This window comes from Dipodomys spectabilis, unplaced genomic scaffold (genome assembly GCF_019054845.1).
Source record: "Dipodomys spectabilis isolate Male_0828 unplaced genomic scaffold, ASM1905484v1 ptg000363l, whole genome shotgun sequence".
Taxonomy (NCBI): domain Eukaryota; kingdom Metazoa; phylum Chordata; class Mammalia; order Rodentia; family Heteromyidae; genus Dipodomys; species Dipodomys spectabilis.
The window spans coordinates 4486051-4509702 of NW_024871040.1; the positions used below are offsets into that span (position 1 = coordinate 4486051).

At 46.0% G+C, this 23652-nt stretch overlaps 1 protein-coding gene across 1 annotated transcript; it reads left to right on the forward strand.

Moving 5' to 3' along the window:
* Positions 1 to 301: 301 nt before the first annotated feature.
* Positions 302 to 23652, forward strand: Rab36 (RAB36, member RAS oncogene family). The gene is made up of 11 exons (XM_042666251.1): positions 302 to 407; positions 2044 to 2133; positions 4008 to 4099; positions 13590 to 13655; positions 14904 to 15005; positions 19030 to 19094; positions 20651 to 20702; positions 21267 to 21348; positions 21559 to 21649; positions 22548 to 22667; positions 23096 to 23652. The coding sequence occupies exons 2-11, from the start codon at positions 2065 to 2067 to the stop codon at positions 23158 to 23160; spliced, it is 804 nt and encodes a 267-aa protein (XP_042522185.1). The 5' UTR covers positions 302 to 407; positions 2044 to 2064; the 3' UTR covers positions 23161 to 23652.

Genomic DNA, 23652 nt, shown 5'->3' on the forward strand with positions numbered 1-23652 from the left:
CACTGCACGCGCTGTGATTGCCACCACCCTCACAGAGCCTGCAGTCCTCAGACCTCGCCCCATAGACCTCGGGCCTCACCTACTGAACTCCCTGGTCCCGCCCACCGACAAGTATCTAGCTCCGCCCTTGTTGCCATGGTGATCTTCCGCCCTTCAACCGCATCCGGAAGTCTCTGAGCCGGTGGGCGGGACCCGGGGGGGGGGGAAAAAGGCTATTGTTGCTATGGTGATGGCCTACCGGAACTCTTTCCTCCATCAGTCCCCTCCCCTCCCTCCGCCCCTCCCCCCGACCGCTGGGATTCGTCAGACGCCCGCCAGTCCCGCGTGTCCCTCGTTGCTGTGGTGACTGCTCAGCGGGCGCCGCGGAACTTGAGCCCGGGAGCTCCGAACCTCAGCAGCCACCGTGGGTGAGTCGTTTTTGCTCGCGGTCCGAGTCTCCGCCTCTCACCCCATGCTCACAAGTTTCAGAGGTTCGGACCGCGAGGATGTGAATGAGGCCTATGGCCCAGGGCCTGCTCCCTTCTTTGAGGATCTACGCCCCGAGCTGTTCTCCCAGAGCAGGTTCAAATGGAGGACAAACTGACCTTGGTCAGGGCCGCCCTAAGGCAGGTATAGCAAGGGAGCTGCACGGGGAAAAGTGATGATGAATTAACTTGAGCTGGAACCTGTGTGGGATGAGACTTTCTGAAAAAAGGCCTGAAGCCTAAAGTCCCCAGACAACTCAGAGCCTTCATCCTTACTGGTTCTGAGCCAGGGACCCCCTGCCCCACCCCTTTTCCACTACCTGAGCTGTGATCCACAGATGGGAGTTTACCTCGTGGGAGGTAAGTTCAGAGAGGTTCAGACACCTGTCAGGAAAAGACCGAGTTTAATGACTCCCATACCATACTGACCACAGATTGAGAGAGATGTTCTGACTTCCTGTGTCCACATGGCCTCTGGAATCTGGATAGCCTCCAGATTCCTCTCTCCTGACATAGAGGGAAGCCTAAAATCTGGTTCTAAAACTAATGAAATACGTCTTTACAGCTTTCCAATTCTTGTGGAACAAAAATAACAACCAAGTTGATAGAATTTAATTGATTTTATTCGTGATTCTATAATCAAGCAAACTCCTATGAAATAAAGTGTTCTGATGAGTAGAGAATAGTTTGTTTTGATTGTGCCAGTAACTAGAGTTTGAACTTGGCCTCACACTTGCTCCACCACTTGAACCATACCCTGAGCTTTTTCTAGTTCTGTTTTGTTTTGACATGAAATCTCATGGACTTTCCTACTCAGGCTGGCTTCAAACTGTGAGACTTTGGATCTCAGCATACTGAGTAGTTAGGAGTCACTGGTACCCAGTTCACAGACTCTCACTCTATACCCCAGGCTGGCCTCAAACTCCCCATCCTCCTTCCTCAGCCTTCTAAGTGCTGGTTGAACCACTGCACTTGGCCAAGATATTGGTTTTGTAGATAGATGGGTGAAAGCAGAAATTAAGCAAAAAGCAAATAGATGTTTAAAGATTACTTTCTTTATAAAACAGGGGACACTTTTTCTTTTAATTCATGCTGGATCAGATAGACTGGGCTCCCATAATTGTTGTGAATCTCTTGGGTTTGTTTTATTTATTTATTTACTTAGGTTCGTCATGGGGCTTTAACTCTGGGCTTGGGCACTGTCCCTGGGGTTGCTGTCCCTGCGCTCTTCAGCTCAAGACGAGCGCTCCACTGCTTGAGCCACAGCGCCACTTCCCGTTTTCTATTGGTTTTATTGGACATAAGAGTCTCATGGACTTTCCTGCCCGGGCTGGCTTTGAACCGTGATCCTCAGATCTCAGCCTCCTGAGTAGCTAGGATTACAGGCGTGAGCCACTGACGCCTGGCCTTTGTTTTTATTTTTTTAACTGGTCAGGTTTAAAGTTCAGTTTGGTCATGTAGTACCTAGCGTGCATGCCTTCCTTCTGGGTTGATCTAGTCTGCTGGTCACTAGTGCAGAAGGCTAGTCCAAAAGGATGACCTCTATAACTTTTATAGAACACTTTTTTCCTCTGGTTAGTTCCACAGATCTCTTAGAAGAATGAAGTCCTCTCTGATGCCTCTGGGTCCTCCTGTGAGCCGAGACCGTGTTATCACCAACTTTCCTAAGGTAGTCTCATAAGACCAACCTTTTTAGTCTTCACTGCTCTTGTGACCATGGGCCTTATCGAGCTTTCCCAGTTTACACTCAGGCAGATGAATTCAAGAAATCTGTCTTTTTGAAAAACTGAAAGACTGCACATTGACTTCCTCCAAAGAAAGCTAGTGGTGATAGAGGCAGCAGAAAAATGGTTATAAGTCAGTTAGACAGTACTAGTTGTGATTCCTGATTCATCCATCACTAAACTGTTTGACCATGGGAAATTACTCAATCTCTCAGAGCTGCTGTTACTTACATGAAGATAATGCCGCTTCCATTGGATACCTTGCTTATGGTAAACAGGAACTTCTTGTGGGTGTTCCTTGCTGTTCTCAGTGTAGGACTCCAGAGGCTAGAAAGTGGCTCAGTGATAAAGCACTTGCCTTGCAAACACAGATCCTGGGTTCTATCTCCAGTGTGCACATGTACACATGTATACACACACACACACACACACACACACACACACACACACACACACACACACACACACACACACACACAGGAAAACAATGAAACTGTGCAATATGGTTGAGCGAACCTGTAATTCCAACACTCAGGAGACTGAGGAAGAGGGGTCTCTACTTTAAAACCTTATCTCAAACAACAAAAGTCAGCATTCCCAGTTTCTTGTCATCAAATCCAGAGCTTTCTCATTTGCAATTCTGTCTTCAGCTTCTGTTGAAATCTCACATCTGTATTACAATCTACTATTAGTTGTAGCAGTCCATCTTCTGTGGTTACCTTGGGACAGCCAATGGCCTTCTAAATCTTTGGCTTCTATGCCTAGGCTAGTAATCAGGAAAGAAGTGGCTGAAGCTCTGGATATTGTGTCTGAAGCAATTTCTTCTTCCCCTATCTCCCTGTTCCTTCACACACTGGAAGCCTCAGACATTGGATGGTTCCTCTGATTTTCCATTTTGAAGTTGGGTTGTTTTTCCTCTCTGGGTCTTGCCAATGGAAACCAGGGACAATGGAGATAGACATTTCATCAGTAGAAAGGAAGGGAAGTATGATTGGCAGAGAATAGTCTAGGTTGCATGGGATGAAGAACCCTGTTTATAGAACAGGACAGCAAGGATCAGAGAGGTAGAGAAAGTTGCTTGACATCACATAGTCCAACATGGTGGAGCTTGGATTTGAACTGGCTGCCTCTGGCTCCAGAGCTCCCAACTCCAGTGAGGCAGCTTGAGACATAAATCCTATTTTCAGAGAAGGGCAGATTTCCCCATCCCACCCAGAGGTCACCAGGGACTGCAGCTAACTCCCTTCTGTATCCCAGAGCCACACCATTTCAGTAAAATGCACACGTGTGTGTGTGTGTGTGTGTGTGTGTGTGTGTGTGTGTGTGTGTGTGTGTGTGTGTGTGTGTGTTGGTACTAGGTCTTGAACTCCAAGCCTGGGTGCTGATTCTGGCACTCTACCACATTAGCCACACCTCCACTTCTGTCTTTTTGCCCAGACTTTCCTGCCCAAGCTAGATTTGTCTGCCAGGCTGGCTTCAAATTCAGATTCTCAAATCTCAGCTTCCTAAGTAGCTAGGATTACCGATGTGAGCCACTGATGCCCAGCTTGCTGAGGACTTCTTAGATTGGACTGGATCCACATAATGCTTCCCAGGATAAGTCCTTCCATTTTCCTGTCTTTGAAATCAGCTCACATTTCCTACCCTTTAGTCTACAATATGACAGAGAATGGAAAAAGCTAATTAGGCTACTTGGCCTCAAGGCCTAGGAAGGGAAGGAGGAGAGAAGACTGTGAAGTTGGTCATCCCTTAACGCTTGGCTCAGTTAACAAACTGCACTTCTTCAGGGCATTATGTTTGTCTGTCTGTTTCTTTGTAGTGGTACACACCTGATGCCTGCCTGCAGCTCAAGGAGCACTTCCATGGGCAGGTCAGCACCGCCTGCCAGTGCAGGAACACAGGAACTGTCGGGTAAGCATTGTGGGGACTTGGGTTGTGGGGAAAATGGACAGAAGGAACGAGAACATAAATGAATATGGGAATGAGCCACACAGGCTAGGGCATACTGGGGTTCATTGGTTTTGGGTTTGGTTTGTTTTTAGACCTTTTCTTTGAATTCAGACTCCTGGGCTTGCTAGATAGGCATTCCATCATTTAACCCCACTCCTCTAACACTTCTGTTTTTATTTTTATTTATTTCTGTGTACACACAAATAAATATTAATGAGAATCTACATATATATATATATATATATATATATATATATATATATATATATCGATATATATGCCAGTACTGGGATTTTAGCTTTTTCCAATCAAGCCTAGTACTCTACTACTTGAACCACAGGTCCACTTCCAGGTTTTTACTGGGTTAGTTGGAGATCTGAGGATTGTGGTTTGAAGCCAGCCCAGGCAGAAATGTCTGTGAGACTCTTACCTCCAGTAAACTACTCAGAAAAAAAATGGAAATGGTGCTGTGGCTCAAGTGGTAGAACACAAGCCTTGAGCACAGAGAGGCTCAGGGACAGTACCCAGGACCTCAATTCAAGCCCCCGGACTGGCAAAAAAAAAAAAAAAAGTATCATAGACTTTCCTGATAGACTGTTTATGAACCACAATCCTCAAATCTCAGCTTCCTAAGTAGCTAAGATTACAGATGTGAGCCCCCAGTGCATGGCTTTCTTTTCTTTTCTTTTCTTTTTGTTTTTTTTTTGGGGGGGGGGTCCGGTCGTGGGGCCTGAACTCTGGGCCTGGGCACTGTCCCTCAGCTCTTCAGCTCAAGGCTAGCGTTCTACCACTTGAGCCACAGCGCCACTTCCGGCTTTTTTCTTTTTTCTTAAGTGGTGCTGAGGAATCGAACCCAGGGCCTTGAGCATGCAAGGCAAGCGCTCTACCACTAAGCCACCTTCCCAGCCCCTTTTCTTTTCTTTTTAAAAAATCAGTATACTTTAGTATGCTCATCCCCTCTTATCACTATTTTTTACCCACCTCCCTCTGAAAACAATTTCAGCAGATTTCATTGTTCTATTTTCTTTTTCTTTCTTTTTTTTTTTCTTGTCGTGGGGCTTGAACTCTGGGCCTGGGTGCTGTCCCTCAGCACCCAGTCTCACGGACTTTCCTGCCTGGGCTGGCTTTGAACCACGATCCTTAGATCTCAGCCTCCTGAGTAGCTAGGATTACAGGCGTGAGCCACCAATATATTTTCATATATTCATGCAAAGTATGTCAAACACATTCATCCTCAGCCACCATGCCTTGTTACCCAAAACCCTCCAGCTGATACCCACCCCTCCATCCTATAGAACCTGTTTTGCTTTTCTGTTTAATGTGTATTCATTGTACCAAGGGGTTCAACCAAGATATTTGAGATGTGCACAAGTTTTGCTTTGTTTTGCTCAGATAATCTTCTCTATTGCTTTATCTTTTCCCACCCTCCAAGCCCTTACTGATTAACAGATGTCACTGAGACTCTTTATGCTATTTTCATACATAGTTGCAGTGTATCTTTTCCCACCCTCCAAGCCTTTACTGATTAACAGATTTCACTGAGACTCTTTATGCTATTTTCATACATAGTTGCAATATATTTCAATTATTCACTCTCTGTCCTCTTCTTTTTTCTTGTTGGTTGCTGGGCTTGAACTCTAAGCCTGGGGACTGTCCCTCAGCTCTTCAGCTCAAGGCTAGTGCTCTACCACTTGAGCCAAAGTGCCACTTCTGGTTTCCTTAGTGGTTTATTGGAGATAAGAGTCTCACGGACTTTTCCTGCCCAGGCTGGCTTTGAACCTCGATCCTCAGGTCTCAACCTCCTGAGTAGCTAGGATTACAGGCATGAGCCACCAGCGCCTGGCTTACCCTCTGTCATTTTTTATCCCTTTCCCTTTACTCTCATCCTCTTAAATAATTCCATAGTTAAATTCATGTTCTGTGTATATAGATATATACATATTCATATTATATATAACTTTATGTGTATCAGTATATATACATATGTATATGTATATAGACATTAAATGTATGTTTTTATACATTATATGCATATAGTGTCTATATACATATAGACATTAAAATGTTTGTCTTTTAGGTCTAGCTTCCACATATGAGTGAAAAAATACAATATTTTGGGGTTTTTTTAATTGGCTTGTCTCAATATATCCTCCAGTTCCACCCATTGTTGTGCAAATTACATGATTTCACTTTTCTTTAAGACTATATAATATTCTGTTATATGTATGTATATATAGCTCATCTTCTTTATTGTTGTTTGGTATCTCAGCTGATTGTGCCATTTGGCTATTGTGAACAATGCTACAATAAACATAGGTATATAGATGTCTTTTTGATATATTGATTTACACTCCTTTGGATTTATGCCAAATATTGTATAGAATAGGTCTAGTTTGGTTCTTTTGACCATATTGATTTCCATAGTGGTTTCATTAGTTTGCAGCGCATGAGGGTTTCTCTCTCTTTTTTTTTTTTTTGTTGGTTGTGGGGTTTGAACTCTGGGCCTGGGTACCGTCCTTGAGCTCTTCAGCTCAAGATAAGCACTTACCACTTGAGCCACAGCACCACTTCCGGTTTTCTGGTGGTTAATTTGAGATAAGAGTCTCACAGACTTTCCTGCCTAGGCTAGCTTTGAACTATGATCCTCAGATCTCAGCCTCCTGAGTAGCTAGGATTACAGGCGTAAGCTCATGGCACCCAGCTTAAAGGTTTCCTTTTCCTTGTATTCTCACCAGCAATTGTTACCCTTTTTCTTGATGAATACCATTCTTACTGGAACGAGGTGGGATCCTAGTGTAGTTTATAGCTATGGATATTGAAATTTTCTTCATGTACCTATTAGCCATTTGCATCTCTTCTTCTGAGAACTACCTGTTCAGTTTGCCTGTGTATTTATGAATTAGTTTATTTTTTCTTTTGCAAGTTTTGATATTGACCCTTTGTTGACTAGCTGGAAAAAGTTTTTTTTCTCATTCCATGGGTTGTTTTTTTGTTCTGGTAATTGTTTCAGTTTCCTGCAAGGTGAGAAACAGTTTGGGGAAAAACCATTTGTTGAAGAAACTGTCTTTTCTTCAGAGTGTGATTTTTGAATACTTTGTCAAAAATGTGTTGACTGAGTCTTCTTTTGTGTTCCATGGTCTTCTGCTCTGTTTTTGTGTCAGTACCAAACTGTTTTGTTACATAGCCCTGTAGTATGATTTGAAGTCTACTAATACTTTCAGCAGCACTCTTTTTATTTAGAATTGCTTTTGCTCTTTGGGGTCTTTTATACTTCCATATGAATTTGGAGATTGATTTTTTTATTTGTGTGAAGAATAGCATTGAGACTTTCATGAGTATTGCATAGAATCTAGATTTTATTGCAGTGGTATTGAATCTAGATTGCTTTTGGCAGTAGAGCCATTTTCAAAATATTAATTCCTCTACCTATGACATGGAAGGCCTTTCCATTTTGTTTTATGGATCCGTTTGAGGAATATTGGTGGTGTTCTTTAAAGGTGTGATAGTATTGTGCAGTGAATCTATCAGGTTCTGGATTTTCTTTGGCGCTTCTTATTGCTTCAGTCTCATTGTTTGTTGTAAATCTGTTTAAGCGGCTTATATATCCTTTTGGTGTAATTTTAGTAGGTCAACTGTTAATTGAACATAAGAGTTTCATGGACTTTCCTTCCCAAGTTAGCTTCAAGCCACAATCCTCAAATCTTAGCCTCCTGACTAGCTAGGGCCTGAGCCACCAGTGCCTGGGTCCTCTGCTATTATTTTATTGAGTAGGTTCTCAATGCCTTTAGTTTATATTTCTTTATTCTATAACATTGATTCCTAGGCTTGCTATTTTGATGGTGTATGAGAGGTCTTGTGAGTTTCACTTATATCTTAAGGTGTTTTTTTTTTCAATATTTCTTTGATCTAGTTCCTTTTCTTCAGTGCCTGATACCCTGTTCAACTTGTTCTTGTTAGGTAGGCTTTCAATTTAGTTTTTTATTTGGGTATTGAGCTCTTCATTTCCTTTTCAAGATTTGTTTCTTTATTGAATTCCTCTTTTATAACCTACATTGTCTTGTTTATGCCATTCAGTTGTTTGTATTCTCTTTGAATTTACTTAGATGTTTAAACATCACCTTGTTTATTTCATTGACTATTTTTTAGCTCATTGTTTGGACTTTCTTCTTCTCATTATCATTTAAGTCCTTTCTTGCAGAATTGTTGGCCTTTAAGGGAGACATTTTCCTTGTTTATTCATGAATTTAGTGATTCTTCTCTGGAACGTGTGCGTCTAGGATCTAGTTTTAGTGTAGAGTTTAATCTCCTGTGCCCTTTTAGTTGGTTATTTCTAACTAGTTACTTAATACTGGGTAGTGACTGGGTTGTGGTATATTTTTTGTTCCTAGGTTGGAGAAGTGCAGTTCAGTGATCAAATAAATCACTTACAATACTCAAGGCACTGTCTCTGAAACTCTTCTCCAGTCAGGATGAGGAAGCTTGATTGCAAAAGCTATTATAGTTGATAAACAACCTTGTGTTTGTGGCAATCTGTAGTGAAGAATAGTCCCCAGTATCTTTAGATGAACATAGAAGCAAAGATGTATTATGCTCTTACATCGGAGTCAATTTCCCATGTCATAATCAAAGGGGAGGTAACGCTTGGATCTCCTCACTTTTTCTATGGCTGGGGTTGTTTCTCTGCTAGTTTCTTTGTGCTTCTTGGTTCTCTTCCCCTCTTTTTCCAGAATCTAGTCTCTTGTGTTAACACCAAGTTCTTCTCTCTCTCTCTCTCTCTCTCTCTCTCTCTCTCTCCCAGTCGTGGGTTCTGAACTCTGTCTCGCTCTTTCTTTCTCTCTCTCTCAGTCGTGGGCCCTGAACTCTGGCTCTGGGCACTGTCCCTCAGCTCTTCAGCTCAAGACTAGTGCTCTACCACTTGAGCCACAGTGCCACTTCTGGCTTATGTGGTACTGAGGAATTGAACCCAGGGCCTTGTGCATGCAAGGCAAGCATTCAAGCATTCTACCACTGAGCCACCTTCCCAGCCCCAAATTCTCTTTTGAGAAGTCAAAATGGCAGCTGCTTCTAATCTGCCAACCTTCCCTGCCTCCTTTATTTTGTTTTTGAGATAGAATCTGACTAATTTTGCTTGAAATCTTCCTGACTTTAACCTCTCAAGTAGCTGGGATCACAGATGTGTGCCACCACACCCAGCTTATTAGGATTTTTTTGTTTTTGCCAATACTGTGGTTTGAGCTCAGGGCCTGGGCACTGTCCCTGAGCTTCTTTTGTTAGCACTCTACCACTTGGGCTCCACCTCTGGCTTTTGGGGTAATTTATTGGAGTTAAGAGTTTCACAAACTTTCCAGCCCAGGCTGACTTTAAACTGTGATCCTTAGATCTCAGACTTCTGAGTAGCTAGGATTGTAGATGTGATCCACCAGTGCCCAGCTATATTAGGGTTTTTAATCTGGCCTTATTGACATACCTGTGCCATGTGGAACAAACTCATGAAGATGAATTTTTAGCCTGAGAGCTCAGGTCTGGAACATCTTTCTTCTTCCCATAACCTCTCTTTTCCCTTTGGAAATTCCCCAAAAACATCATAGAAATTGCAAGTTTGCTTGTCTGGATTCTTTCCTAGAGCCAACCCATAAAAGCCAGGGATATATGCCTGGTTCCTGCTTCTGCAATGCTTGGAGGAGGAGATTAATAACATCAGGTGGGCCAGGTTCTGGTGGCTCACACCTGTAACACTAGCTACTCAGGAGGCTGAGATCTGAGGATCATAGTTAAAAGCAAGCCCAGGCAGGAAAGTCTGTGAGACTCTCATCTCCAATTAACCACCAGAGCTTTGGCTCAGAGTGATAGAGTGCGAGCCTTGAGCAAAAGACCTCAGGGACAGTAGTTAGTCCCTGAGCTCAAGCCCCATGACCAACAAAATAAATAAGTAAATGACGTCAGGTGAGGGTGGTGTTGCATAGCAAGCACTTCATGTGTATTGCTCCTTGTCCCTGCACAACAGCACTGGAGGAAGAACCCAAGGCCAGATGACCCGCAATGACATCCGGGTAATAACTTCACTCCTGCACCTAAATGAGAGGGACACCCAAATGAGGGTAAATACAGCCCCCTGCCCTCTCAGATGCACTGACATGAACTGTAACATAAAAATGCCCTCTTGCAGAGGAAGTATCTGTCTGATATATTCCCAGGTCACTTCAACCATTGAGATCCTTTAAGACAGTACTTTAAGAATTTCTAACCAGGCATAGTAGCTCAAGCCTGTAGTCCTAGATTTTTGGGAAGAGGGGAGTGAGATATTGAAGTTTAAAGTCAGCCAGTCATAAAAGTTTGTGAGACTACATCTCACTCAATGCCTGTATATAGTGGTGCATACCTATTACCCTAGCTACAGGGGAAGCATAATATAATGGCTGAGCATAGTGGCCTGTACCTGTTATCGCCAGTGACACTAGGAAGCACAAGAAGGAGGATCATAGTCCAGGTCAGCCTGAGAATAAAGTGGGACCCTACTTGGAAATAAATAGCACAAAAAGGGGCTAGAAGCATGACTTAGCCTTGAGTTCAATCTCCAGTACAGGAAGGAAGGAAGGAAGGAAGGAAGGAAGGAAAAATTCTGATCAGTCACCAATGACTCATGCCTATAATCCTAACTACTTAAGAGGCTAGGGATAGGAGGATCCTAGTTTGAAGCCAGCCTGAGCAGAAAAATCCACAAAACTCAACCTCCTTAGATGGAAGCCTGGACTCAGTGCCTGTCATCCCAGCAATGAAAGGATTCTAGAGTAGATGGACGACAGCTCAGAGATATGCCCTTAGGAGAAGTGAGACCCTATCTCAAAAATAGTGAAAACAGGGCTGGGATGTGGCTCAAGTAGTAGAACACCAGCTTAGTAAACACAAGTTAGGATTTGTTAGGACTTTTTTTCTCTTTTCTTTTTTGGGGGGGAAGGGAGGAGGATTATTCTTTTTAAAAAATTGTTATAGCGCCAGGCGACGGTGGCTCACATCTGTAATCCTAGCTACTCAGGAGGCTGAGATCTGAGAATCGTGGTTCAAAGCTAGCCCGGGCAGGAAAGACCGTGAGACTCCTATCTCCAATAAACCACTAGAAAACCGGAAGTGGCACTGTAGCTCAAGTGGTAGAGCGCTCGCCTTGAGCTGAAGAGCTGAGGGATAGCGCCCAGGCCCAGAGTTCAAGCCCCATGACCAACAAAAATAAATAAATAAATAAAATAAAAAATAAAAAATTGTTATAGCTAGGCACCAGAGGCTCATGCCTATAATCATAGCTGCTCAGGTGGCTGGGATCTGAGGAGGATGGCTCAAAGCCAGTCCAGGCAGAAAATCCATGAGACTCATCTCCAATTAAACACCAGAAAACTGGAAGTGGTACTGTGGCTGAAAATGATAGAGCACTATCCTTGAGCAAAATAAAGCTCAGGGACAGCACCCAGGCCCTGAGTTCAAGCCCTATGAACAACAACAACAACAAAAAGTCTATCTCAAACCAGTAGCTGGGCAGAGTGGCCAGAGCCTGTTATTCTAGCTAGTGGTACACAACTGTAACTCTTGCCACTCAGGAGGCTGAGATCTGAGGATCGCAGTTTGAAGCCAACCAAGGCAGGAAAGTCCATGAGATTCATATCTCCAATAAACTACTCAGAAAAAGCTGGAAGTGATGCTGTGGCTCAAGTGATAGAGTGCTAGCCTTGAGTACAAAGAGGTTCAGGGACAGTGCCCAGGCCCTGAGCTCAAGCCACAAGACCAGCAAAAAAAAAAAAAAGTTATAAAGATGATGTACAGAGAGATTATAGTTTCATAAATCAAGTAAAGAGTACATTTCTTTCTGGAAAGTGTCATCTCTTCCCTTGCTGTCTCCCAGTTTTTCCCTCCCATCCCCACCCACAAGTTGTTCATTTTCAATAGTGTCTGTACCACTGTTGCATTTGTTTGCCCTTTGTCCCTCCATTTTTTTTCTTTCTTTCCTTCTCTTTCTTTCTTTCTGTTTCTTTCTTCCTTCCTTCCTTCCTTTCTATTTTTCTTTCTTTCTTTCTTTTTTTTTTGTGGGGGGGGGGTCCGGTTGTGGGGCCTGAACTCTGGGCCTGGGCGCTGTCCTTCAGCTCTTCAGCTCAAGGCTAGTGCTCTACCACTTGAGCCACAGCGCCACTTCCGGCTTTTTTCCTTTTGCTTATGTGGTGCTGAAGAATCGAACCTAGGGCCTCAGGCATGCAAGGCAAGCGCTCTACCACTGAGCCACTTTCCCTATTTTTCTCTATTTTTCTTTCTATCTTCTTCTTCTTCTTTTTTTTTTTTTTTTTTTGTCAGTCGTGGGGCTTTAACTCTGAGCCTGGGTGCTGACCCTCAGCTCTTCAGCTCAAGTCCAGCACTCTACCACTTGAGCCACAATGCCACTTCCAGTTTTCAGGTGGTTAATTAGAGATAAGAGTTGCTCAAACACTTCTGCCCAGGCTGGCTTTAAACCATGAACAATCCTCAGATCTCAGCCTCCTGAGTAGGATTACAGACATGAGCCATCGGTACTCAGCTTCTTTCTTTTTTTTAATGTATGAGCAGTTTGTCGGGTGCTAGTGGGTCACACCTGTAATTTTAGCTACTCAGGAGGCTGAGATCTGTGGTACAAAGCCAGCCCAGGCAGGCTTATCTCCAATTAACCACCAGAAAACCAGAAGTGGTGCTGTGACTCAAGTGTTGAGCGCTGGCCTTGAGCTGATGAGCTCAGGGACAGAGTCCAAGCCCAGAGTTCAAGCTCCATGACCAATAAAAAAAAAAGAAAGAAAGAAAAAGAAAAAGAAAAAAATATAAGAGCAGTTTACACCAAGGGACCTCAATCCAATTTGCTGAGGTCTAGTCCAGATGTACAGATGTTTGTGTGCTGCTCATGGTACACTGCTTGGCCTGTCCTGACCCAAGTGAACAGATGACAATGGTGTTTTGGGCAAGGAGTACATTCTGGGAAGGAGCTGAGGCACAAAGCCGCAGGGTATATATAGAAGGAAAACGCAGGGCTGCCTGCTTGCTCCTAATGCCAGCGTCTCCCCAACATGGGTTCTGTGTCTATGCCTTTGGTATAGTGCTCCCACCATCTTGGATGTATCTCTTTGCTTCCACAGCCCAACCTGTGCTCTGTTCTCTGCCCCTTAGCCTGTGCCTCAGCCCATCCTCATTTCTAATTCTCAGGATAGTGACTTTGGGCAAGTAGGGTCAAGGTTATGACCTGAGAGACAGAAGAGTCTCCAGAACAAATGCAGGTTCTTCCCCCTTCCCTCAAAGGGCCAGAGAAGTGAAGATGGAGGGGCTCAGCAGGGTGGCCTGTCCTTCATCCAGAATGGCAGGCTGTTACACAGAGCTCAGGGAAGGAAGGGCCTGTATATTCTGAAGACTTTTAAAACCATGCTAAAGGGCAACATGGACATATTTCTCCCAGGCTTAAACTCTCCAAGGTGGTTGTTGTTGGCGATCTCTACGTGGGGAAGACTAGCCTCATCCACAGGTATGTCCTGCCAGCTTCCTCCTCCCTAGTTAGGTCAGCCACAACTCTTAGTATCAGGTTGTCACACATTTACTTGGGAGGCCTAGATAAATTGTCATTGTAGGAAATGTTATGGTTGCTGGAAAGACCAGCCAGATGGGAACAGGACCAGGAATTGGGGAGAAGATGGCATTGACAGCCAGGAATCCTAGGAGGTTGGCACCGATTGACTAGCTCCCTGGGCCCTCAGGCTGGCCCTACATTGCCAACCCTGGAAATAGAGCCTCAGTTTCTCTGTTTGTCATCTGAGCTTCTGTAGTCTTCTTCCCCACAGCATTCTTGTTGGCTACCCTGTTACTGTGGTTTAGATCAGTGTCCACAAGACTGTGGAAGATGGTAGAATCTTTTAAGATGTGAGGCCTAGTGGGAGGTCCTTAAGTCATTGAGAGTGTGTCCCTTAAGGCAATATCAGCACCTTTTTTGGTCCCTTTTTCCTTTTGTCATTTGCTTTCTAGCCTTGAAGTAGTTGATTTTGCTCTTCCAAGGACTCCTGTTATTATGTGCTGCCCTGACACAAGCCCAAAGCCACAGGGCTAATCAATGTGAGACTGGAACCTTCAAATCTCTAAGCCCAAATGAAATTTTTGTTTTGTTTGTTTGTTGTTGGTTGTGGGGCTTGAACTCTGGGCCTGGGCACTGTCCCTCAGCTCTTCAGCTCAGGAGAGTGCTCTACCACTTGAACCATAGCACCACTTCCGGTTTTCTGAGTAGTTTATTGGAGATAAGAGTCTCCATGGCCTTTCCTGCCCAGGCTGGCTTTGAACTGCAGTCCTCAGATCTTAGCCTCCTGAGTAGCTAGGATTACAGGCATGAGTCACTGGCACCTGGATGAAGTTTTTCTCTGAATAAATTGATTATTATAAATTGACTAACGCACCTAACCATCCACTGCCTCTGTGGATGCTCCCCCCCTTTTTTTTTTGCCAGTCCTGGGTCTTGAACTCAGGATCTGGGCACTGTCCCTTAGCTTCTTTTGAACAAGGCTAACACTCTCCCATTTGAGCCACAGTACCACTTACGGCTTTTTCTGGTACTGAGGAATTGAAAGTAGGGCTTCATGCATGCTAGGCAAGCACTCTACCACTAAGCCACATTCCCAGCCCAAACCCTCCTTTCTTTATAGAGTCTCTATTGGTAGATTTTATTTGCCTGTAGACTATGCCCACTTTTGTAAAGTTACTTCCCTGATGACTTCCTCAACTCCTACAGGTTCTGCAAGAATGTTTTTGACCGTGACTACAAGGCCACTATTGGAGTAGACTTTGAAATTGAGCGTTTTGAGATTGCTGGGATTCCCTACAGCCTGCAGATGTAAGTCACCACTGTGTGCTTTTCATTTTCACATAGCTTGTGGGTAGACTTCCTAGAGACACCTGGGAAAGGGCTTGGTCAGCTCCTCCATGGTGTTTTGCACCATGGTGCCTAGCAAGGGCCCATCTAGACAAGCAGAGCCTGGGATGGTTTGAGAAATCAGGCTTCATGACTCCCCAAGATCCTAACACTCCCTTACTTGTTTTGTGTTTGTCTTGGATCTGAAGAAAGACAGTTACAGGCTGACCTTCCCATTCACCTGCCCTGATGACGTCCTGATCTTGCTAAAGCTCAGGTCCCCTCCCTGGGCTCTGGTTTGTTCCTCCCAAACTGGATCCACAGGGAACTCCCATGACTGCAGAGAAGATAGGGTGGCCTCGGGCAAATCTCTCCTGACCTCTGAGCCCATTCCCCACCGGTAAAATGGACCCGAAGTCAGACCTTTCTCTGAGTCTTTCTCAGGTGATGGGAGATGTTCATCTTTCCCTCAATAAGGAAGTAACTACTACTTCTTCTTGTCAGTTGTGGGGCTTGAACTCAGGACCTGAGCACTATCCCTGAGCTTTTTCACTCAAAACTAGTGTTCTGTCTACCACTTTGAGCCACAGTGCCAATTCAGATTTTCTAGTGGTTAATTGGAGATAAGAGTCTCACAGGCTCCCCTGCCTGGGCTGGCTTTGAACCATGATTCTCAGATCTCAGCCTCCTGAGTAGCTAGGATTACAGGTGTGAGCCACTAGCACCCAACTTAGAAAGTAACTTCTAATCCCGCCAGCTAATTTTTGTTTTCACCACTATCTTCACTACTATAGCCATGCCTCTGCCTCTTAATACCCACTGGCTTAGCTCTCTTCCCTTCCAGAAAGCCCAAGGTTTCCCTAGGGCTCACCATTTCTCACCTCAGCCAAAGTGCCAGGTGTTTGGCCCTTTCCTCCCCCTTCCTTCTGCCACCTACAGACTGCTTCTGAGCTACGCAGGTTCCAGCTGCAAGCACATGCTCTCCTGCATGGCCCCTCTTCCATCTCTGTGCTTCCACTTGGCAATAACTGTCCATATTTTTTGTTTTTTTTTTTTGTCGGTCGTGGGGCCTGAACTCTGGGCCTGGGCACTGTCCCTCAGCTCTTCAGCTCAAGGCGAGCGCTCTACCACTTGAGCTACAGCGCCACTTCCGGTTTTCTGGTGGTTTATTGGAGATAGGAGTCTCACGGTCTCTCCTGCCCCGGCTGGCTTTGAACCTCGATCCTCAGATCTCAGCCTCCTGAGTAGCTAGGATTACAGGCGTGAGCCACCAGCGCCCGGCTAACTGTCCATTCTTTCCTGCATTCTCTGGGCCTCTGCTCTCACCCACAGCCCCTTTCTTCTGCCCTGGGTTCACCCTCTATCCTCCTTTCCCTACCTGAGCCTGAAGATCCTTTTTGTTTTTTTTGTTTTGTTTTTTTTTTGTCAGTCGTGGGGCTTGAACTCTGGGCCTGGGCGCTGTCCCTCAGCTCTTCAGCTCAAGGCGAGCGCTCTACCACTTGAGCTACAGTACCACTTCCGGTTTTCTTGTGGCTTATTGGAGATAAGAGTCTCACAGTCTCTCCTGCCCGGGCTGGCTTTGAACCGCAATCCTCAGATCTCAGCCTCCTGAGTAGCTAGGATTACAGGCGTGAGCTACCAGCGCCCGGCTGAAGATCCTTTTGGTGTCTGCTCCCAAGTCTGCCCAGACAGTGCCCCAGTGCAGTTTTGGAGCTAGATGATATCATTTTGTCCCATAGTAAACAGTCAGTCCAGAGCAAAAGACATGGTGTTTGGCAGAGCTGTGGCACTAAACGGGTTGGAAGACTGAGAAGAGCAAAAAGCCAGTGGAGGAAGCCCAGATGCAGCCCTGCAGAGATGGCTGGTGGCCGGTTTCTCCTGTGGCTGAAGGCTATATCTAATTAGAGGACCCAGGGAAAAGCAGAGAACTGTTCTGCTGTAGCCTGTCAGTGTTTTATGTTGAGATGGGGCCACCCAGCTGGCCCCATCTCCAGACACGCCCACACAGTCTCCTTAAGGGATGAAAGAAAGCTGGGAATGTGGCTTAGTAATAGAGTGCTTGCTGGGTTCCATTCCTCAGTACCACATAAACAGAAAAAGCTGGAAGTCATGCTATGGCTCAAGTGGTAGAGCACTAGCCTTGAGCAGAACAAGCTCAAAGATAGTGCCTTGACCCTGACAAAAATAAAAATAAAAAAGAGAGATGAAAGAAAATATGAGTGTATTATTGAAGGAATGTAGCCAAAGACTACATCATATTGGATCACTAAAATTAAAAAACAAAAAACAAAAACCTTCAGACCATTGATATCCTGATTTGTCTTATCAGTTTTACTGAGAAAAGTTAAATTATGATCCATTGGCTTTAACTGGGGATGAAATGTGGAATGGATTTTAGGCTCATCTCTGCATATTGACCACTAGCCTGTCCTAAGTCAACAGAAGAACATCACTGGGCACTGGTGGCTCAATGCCTGTAATTCTAGCTACTCAGGAGGCTGACATCTGAGGACCACGGTTCAAAGCCAACCCAAGCAGGAAAGTCTATGAGACTCTTATCTCTAATTAAACACCAGAAAACTGGAAGTGGCACTGTGGCGTAGGTGGTAGAGTACTAACTTTAAGCTGAACAGCTCAGGGACAGTGCCCAGGCCCAGAGCTCAAGCCCCATCACTGACTTAAAAAAAAAAAAATCCATCCTAATCCACTTATCCATCTTCTTCTCTTTGATACCATGCCCATCACAGACATCATTGATCCAGGATTCAGCTTCTAAGTCCATCTTTTTTTTTTCTGGTACAAGGACTTGACTCAGGACCTTGTGTTCTCACTTGGCTTTTTCACTCAAGGCTAGTGATGTACTACTCAATCCACAGTTTCATTTTTGCCTTTTTTTCTGATTAATTGGAAATAAGAATCTCAAGGACTTTACTGCCCAAGCTGGTTTCAAACCACAATCTCCAGATCTCAGCCTCGTGAGTAGTTAAGATTACATGTGTGAGCCACTAGTGCCCAGCTCTAAGTCTGTCTTAACAGCTCTGGCTTTCTGGGTCAGAGTTACCCAGGTCCCTAAAGGTGAAACAATGCCTTAGTCATACACAAACAAGTGACTGATACAGCCAGCCAGCTGAGGGCCTAACCTGGCGCCCCAGGAAGAGGCTTCATTCACAGAGCATATGCTCTCTTACAATGTCAACCATCATAAGATCATATGCTCCCTCATAGTGTCACAGTCAGAAAGGCCTAAGTTGCAATTCCATTCATCTGGGCAGCTGCCTTTCCCATAGGCACTGTGATTCCAATAGAGAATCCTCTTGAGGTACCTATGAGGGATTAGCTAGCTGGGAACAGATAGAATTGACTCATACAGTTACCTTTTTTAATGCTGGTCTTAGGGCCTGAGCTTGGGACATGGGCTCTGATCCTGAGCCTTTCTGCTCAAGGTTAGCACTCTACCATTTGAGCCACAGCTTTACTTCCATCTTTTTGGTGGATAATTGGAGGTAAGAGTCTCATGGACTTGGCTAGCTTTGAACTGCAGTTCTCATATCTCAGCCTCCTGAATAGCTATGATTGCAGGCATGAGCCACCAGCACCTGGTTCACACAGGCCCTTTTGTGTGTGTGTCTGTGTGCCCATACACTGTGTGCCAGTACTTGGACTTGAACTCAGTGCTTGGGCACTATCCCTTAGCTTTTATGCTCAAGGCTGGTGCTCTACCAATTGAGCCACAGCTCCACTTCTAGTTTTTTATAGTTCGTTAGATATTGGTATCTCTTTTCTGCCTGGGCTGGCTTCAAACCTTAATCCTCAGATCTCAGCCTCCTGAGTGGCTAGGCTTATAGATGTGAGCCACCTATGCATAGCTTTCACACAGATATTTTTTTTGAAGCCCATGTGAGGCTAGTACAGTTGTACAGGTCCTTAAATTTCTCTCCCATGATCTCAGTAGCCTCCTTGCTTAACCTGCCTCTACCATTTTCCTTTCTCTGTCTTTACTTTGAAGCTGGGACACAGCTGGGCAGGAGAAATTCAAGTGCATTGCATCTGCCTACTACCGCGGTGCCCAGGGTAAGCAGCCATGATGGTGGGGCCTTCACATGCAGCATGAGGCTCTCTGCTGGAATCAGTAATAAGAAGCACCAGTTTGCTGTTCTCCAGGACCCACTGAGGAAATTCCAGTCAGTGCTGGGAGATAGTGGGGGAAGCTGCCTTCAAGCTAGGGCCCTGTTGGGCTTTGGAAGTCACACCTCAGGGAACGTGTGGTGGCAGGTGCTGGCTGCTGGTATCAGCCTGTTTTCAGCTCAGAAGGATGCTCAGAGAGGGTTGTTTACCAGGGGTTCTAGAAAAGAGCAACCTTAGACTCCAGGGGGAGGAGAGAAAAGGCTTTACCTGGCCTAGCAATGGAGTTAGGAGATTAATCCAGAGATGAAGGAAGGATGAATCCTGCAGGATTGGCAGATCTCAAGTAAGGAACCAGCAGGGCTCAGTGCCTACTGCTAACATGGCCAAGTATAGCCTGGCACTGGGGAGGGTTTACAGTCAGCAGAGGAAGCAGCATAAGCTCTCCATACCAACCCTAGGAAGACAGAAAGGAACTCCAGTAGAACTCTAAGAAAGACCCCAAATCAGGTGTAAGAATCACAACATTTTCAGGTTTGAGAGAAGAAAAACCAGGAAACCATAGCATCTCACCTAAGCCCTGGATTGGAGGTCCAGCTCAGCCATGTCCACTATGGCCTTTTTTTTTTTTTTTGCCAGGCCTAGGCACTATCCCTGGGCTTCTTTTGCTCAAGGCTAGCACTCTGCCCCTTGAGCCACAGTGCCTCTTCCAGCTTTTTCTGAGAAATAGAACCCAGGGCTTCATGCATGCTAAGCAAGCACTGTACCACTAAACCACATTCTCAGCCTACTATGGCCTTTTGAAACCTTCCAGCCCCTCTAGGCCTCTCTCTTCCTGAAGGGATGCTTCCTTCCTGGGGCTAGTGGTGTGAAGTACTTTCACATCTCGGCAAACAACAGCTGGGCTGCCATCATGAGCATGCTCAGGATCCTCCCTCTCTCTGCGGGCCTCTAGAGAGCAGGGGCTCCCCATTAGCTCCCCAGAAATTTGAGTTCTCTGAAGCCGGTTGTTACTGTCATCACAATCTTAACTGCTACTAGTCCTAGTTCCTAGGACTACTAGCTTTTCAAAACAGCTGTCCCTGCTTATCTTCATAGTAATTCTGAGAACTAGAGGTATCCTTTTCACCATTTTATCATTTCCTCACCAGATGGAGAAGCTGAGGTGCTTAAAAGTGAAGGCCTTCACCTAAACTTCCTTTGTCCAAAGTGGAAGAAATTCTTTTTGCCAAAACTCATGTGGGCTCATGTGCTCACTATCTACCTTGTCCTGCCTCTCTAGATTTCACCCTGGGGCTCCGTACAGTGGAAGGGCAGGTCTCAGACGATAGCCACAGAATTTTTGTTCCCCGGCCTCCACCAAGAGGTCCAGGGGTGAGTGCCTTTGGGCTGCCCCAGAGATTCCCCATAGTCTGGAAAGGTGAAAGATGCTGGTAGGGAGCCTTCTTTGTCATTGTTAGCCCTGCTGGTTGTGATTGGTTGTTGGTATTTCCTCCCATGTCCAGTGATCATCACAGCATTTGACCTCACTGATGTGCAGACTCTGGAACATACCAGGCAAGTAACCCAGGCTCTGCAACCTCTGCAGGGTCCCCCAGGTTCCAGAAGCTTCCTGGAAGGACTCTCCAAACTTAGGCTCCTGGAACTGGCCCTTTGACCATAGATTTCAGTGACTGGTTCTCACTTGTGAGAACCAATTTTCCACACACTGATCACTAACTGTCTTACTACCCTCTGACCTAAGACTTGTCCCTGACTGCTGCTCAGGTACTCATGAGCCAAAGTACCAACAACACTTGCTTTACTAGGCTATTGGCATCATGATATAAATCCAAAGCAATTTTTAATGAAGAGGCCTCATATACTCACTTTGCCCTGAACCCTGATAACCCTGAGTAGGGTTCACAGCTAAGAACTGGTTCTTGATCACCACTGATCAGTGCCTTTTATCTCCCTCAAAGTCCATGAGACCCTATTGGCTACAGATTCTCCTGAGCCAGTGTGGACAGTGCTTCCTAGCCTTGTGGCAGACTTGAGTTTGCCCCCAGATCCCTAGTCTTCCTTGGGCCTCCCTGGGAGAGGAAGGTGACATCTCTCAGCCTGTCATTCTGTGCATTCCAGGCAGTGGCTAGCTGATGCCTTGAGGGAAAATGAGGCGGGTTCCTGCTTTATCTTCCTTGTGGGAACCAAGAAGGACCTTTTGGTGAGCAGATTGAAGCTGGAGGCCTAGATGGCTCTTGGGAAAAATGCCTGTGATTTTGTCTTAAGTTGGAGGTATGGAGATGGTGCTTATGGGCCATGGGCCTTAAAGTAGAAAGAAGGGAGAAGTCGAGTTCTTCTGCCAGGGGCCTTCTCCCAGAGATCTCCCTGCAGAAGGTCTCGAACACGAGGCTATGAGGGCTACTTCTCCCAGTCAGGGGCAGCATGTGAGCAGGCTGAAGCGGAAGCTGTCCACCTGGCCAATGAGATGCAAGCTGAGTACTGGTCAGTGTCAGCCAAGACAGGTGAGTTGGGGCCAGAGGATGTCCTAGAGCCAGTCCTGATGTGACTACCATGATACAGAAATTCTTGTGTACCCATCTGCAGCTTTGGTCATGTTGGCATGACAGCCTAGCTGTGCTGGTGGTGACTGGCAGTGCCTTCTGTTGCCTGAGAGGCATCTTCCCTCAGAGGTCTAATCCAGGGACAGAAAGAATTGTAACCCTTTCCATTCCTTGCCAGACCACCATGTTCTCTAGCACCCCCACCACCACCTTGGGTCACCCAATATCTTCAAGCCTCTGTCTCCTGCTGTGGGAAACAGTGACTGGCTGATATCCTAAGGGCATCTTTCCTGTCCTGTGAGGACCCATCCTCCTTTATCACAGTAACAGAAAGTTCACTGAGATCTTACTATGGGTCAACAAGACTGCCCCATGCAGTAGGATAGTTTTAGTAGCCCAAGGGCCTTGTTCACATTGGGTGCTAGAACTCTGCTTCTTCCCTGATAGGCAGCTGCCTCTACCTGATGGAAGATAGACAGATGTCAGTCTTCAGCACATGGGATGTTCTAGTAGAACAGAGCTTGAAGTTCTGGGCTTCACTGTCCTCAGTCTGTCTTGAGCTCTACCTGTCCTAGCTTCCAGCTCATAGGAAGTGTTCCTTAGCAACTGATTGGAAGAGTAGATGCTAGGAACTGGGAAAGCTTGGATTTGAGGGAATAAATTGGTGAAATCAGGAGAGAAGCCAGGGTGGAGGTCTCTGACCACATGGATATGTAGGGCTGCACCCTTCTGTGGTCACCGTTACTGCCAGAGATGCTCTAGAAGGGGCCATAGCCAACCTGAGGGTGGACTGGCCTGGCTCCTGTACCCACATGCATCTAGCGAAAGCAAGAGTCACAGCTATCTCATGGGTCCCCAGGAGAGAACGTGAAGGCATTCTTCAGCCGTGTTGCTGCCCTGGCATTTGAGCAGTCAGTTCTGCAGGACCTGGAGAAGAGGCACAGCACCCGGCCTCAGGTCGGCGACGGAGACCTCATTCGTGCGTATAGGCCTTGCTGATGAGTCTAGGACACAGCCTGGAGGCTGGAAACCATACCTACCATTCCCTTCACCCAAGACCCTGCCATTCCTTTACCTTGTTCTCTTTGACTCCTAATCTCTGAGCTGTTACCTGGCCTCAGGCTTACAGCCTCTTCACCCCACCTGCGAGGCCCTCCTTGGCCCACACCAGGTATCCTGAGCTCTGTGGATAGGTTCTGGCTTTGGCTCTCCCAGTCCATTCTGTTGCCCACTCAGTTCCACTACCTGGAATGCCCCACCCAGGCCTTTTGCCCTATGCCAAGTCCTCTAGACTATGAAGAGCGGGTCGAGAGATCAGGCTCAGGGCATCAACTACCTGGGTTAGATAGCCCCTATCCAAGGTCTGCTGCTGGATGCTGGATTCATGTTCTTTTCCTCTCCTTACAGGAATGGAGGGAAGTATATTAGAGACCCAGGACAGCAAGAAGTCCCCCACCCTGAGCTGCTGTTAGCTGGGCCCAGTGTCAGAGGCATCCACTTTCTGCATGGGCAGTGGCTTCTGTGACTTTTGGAGGGGTGACATGGAGTCTAAATTCTGCGGTGTGTCTGTCCTCAAACTGTGGTGGGTCTGTCAGGTGGCCTGAGCTCATCCACTTCTCTTTAACAGGCTGGGAGCCATTGGCTGCTGAGTGTTCTGCACTGCCTGACTACTGGGGCACTTCAGTGATCTGAGAGACCAGTCCTACCTGCAGGAACAGCAGACAGTCACCGGTGTCTCTCAAGGCCTCGGTTCTGCACTAAGAATACCACAGTGCTGACCCCACGTCCATCACCCATGGCCCACATTGGTAGTCAATCATGGTGCTGTGTCCTGGAGATCTAGATAGGGCCTCAGAACTGGTTCCCTTGCAATGTTCCAGGAACCAGGACTTTGTCTGAACTGAAAGGAACCCACTGCTGTCCCACTTGGGAGTTTTCTATGATCAATATAATTTGAAGTTCTG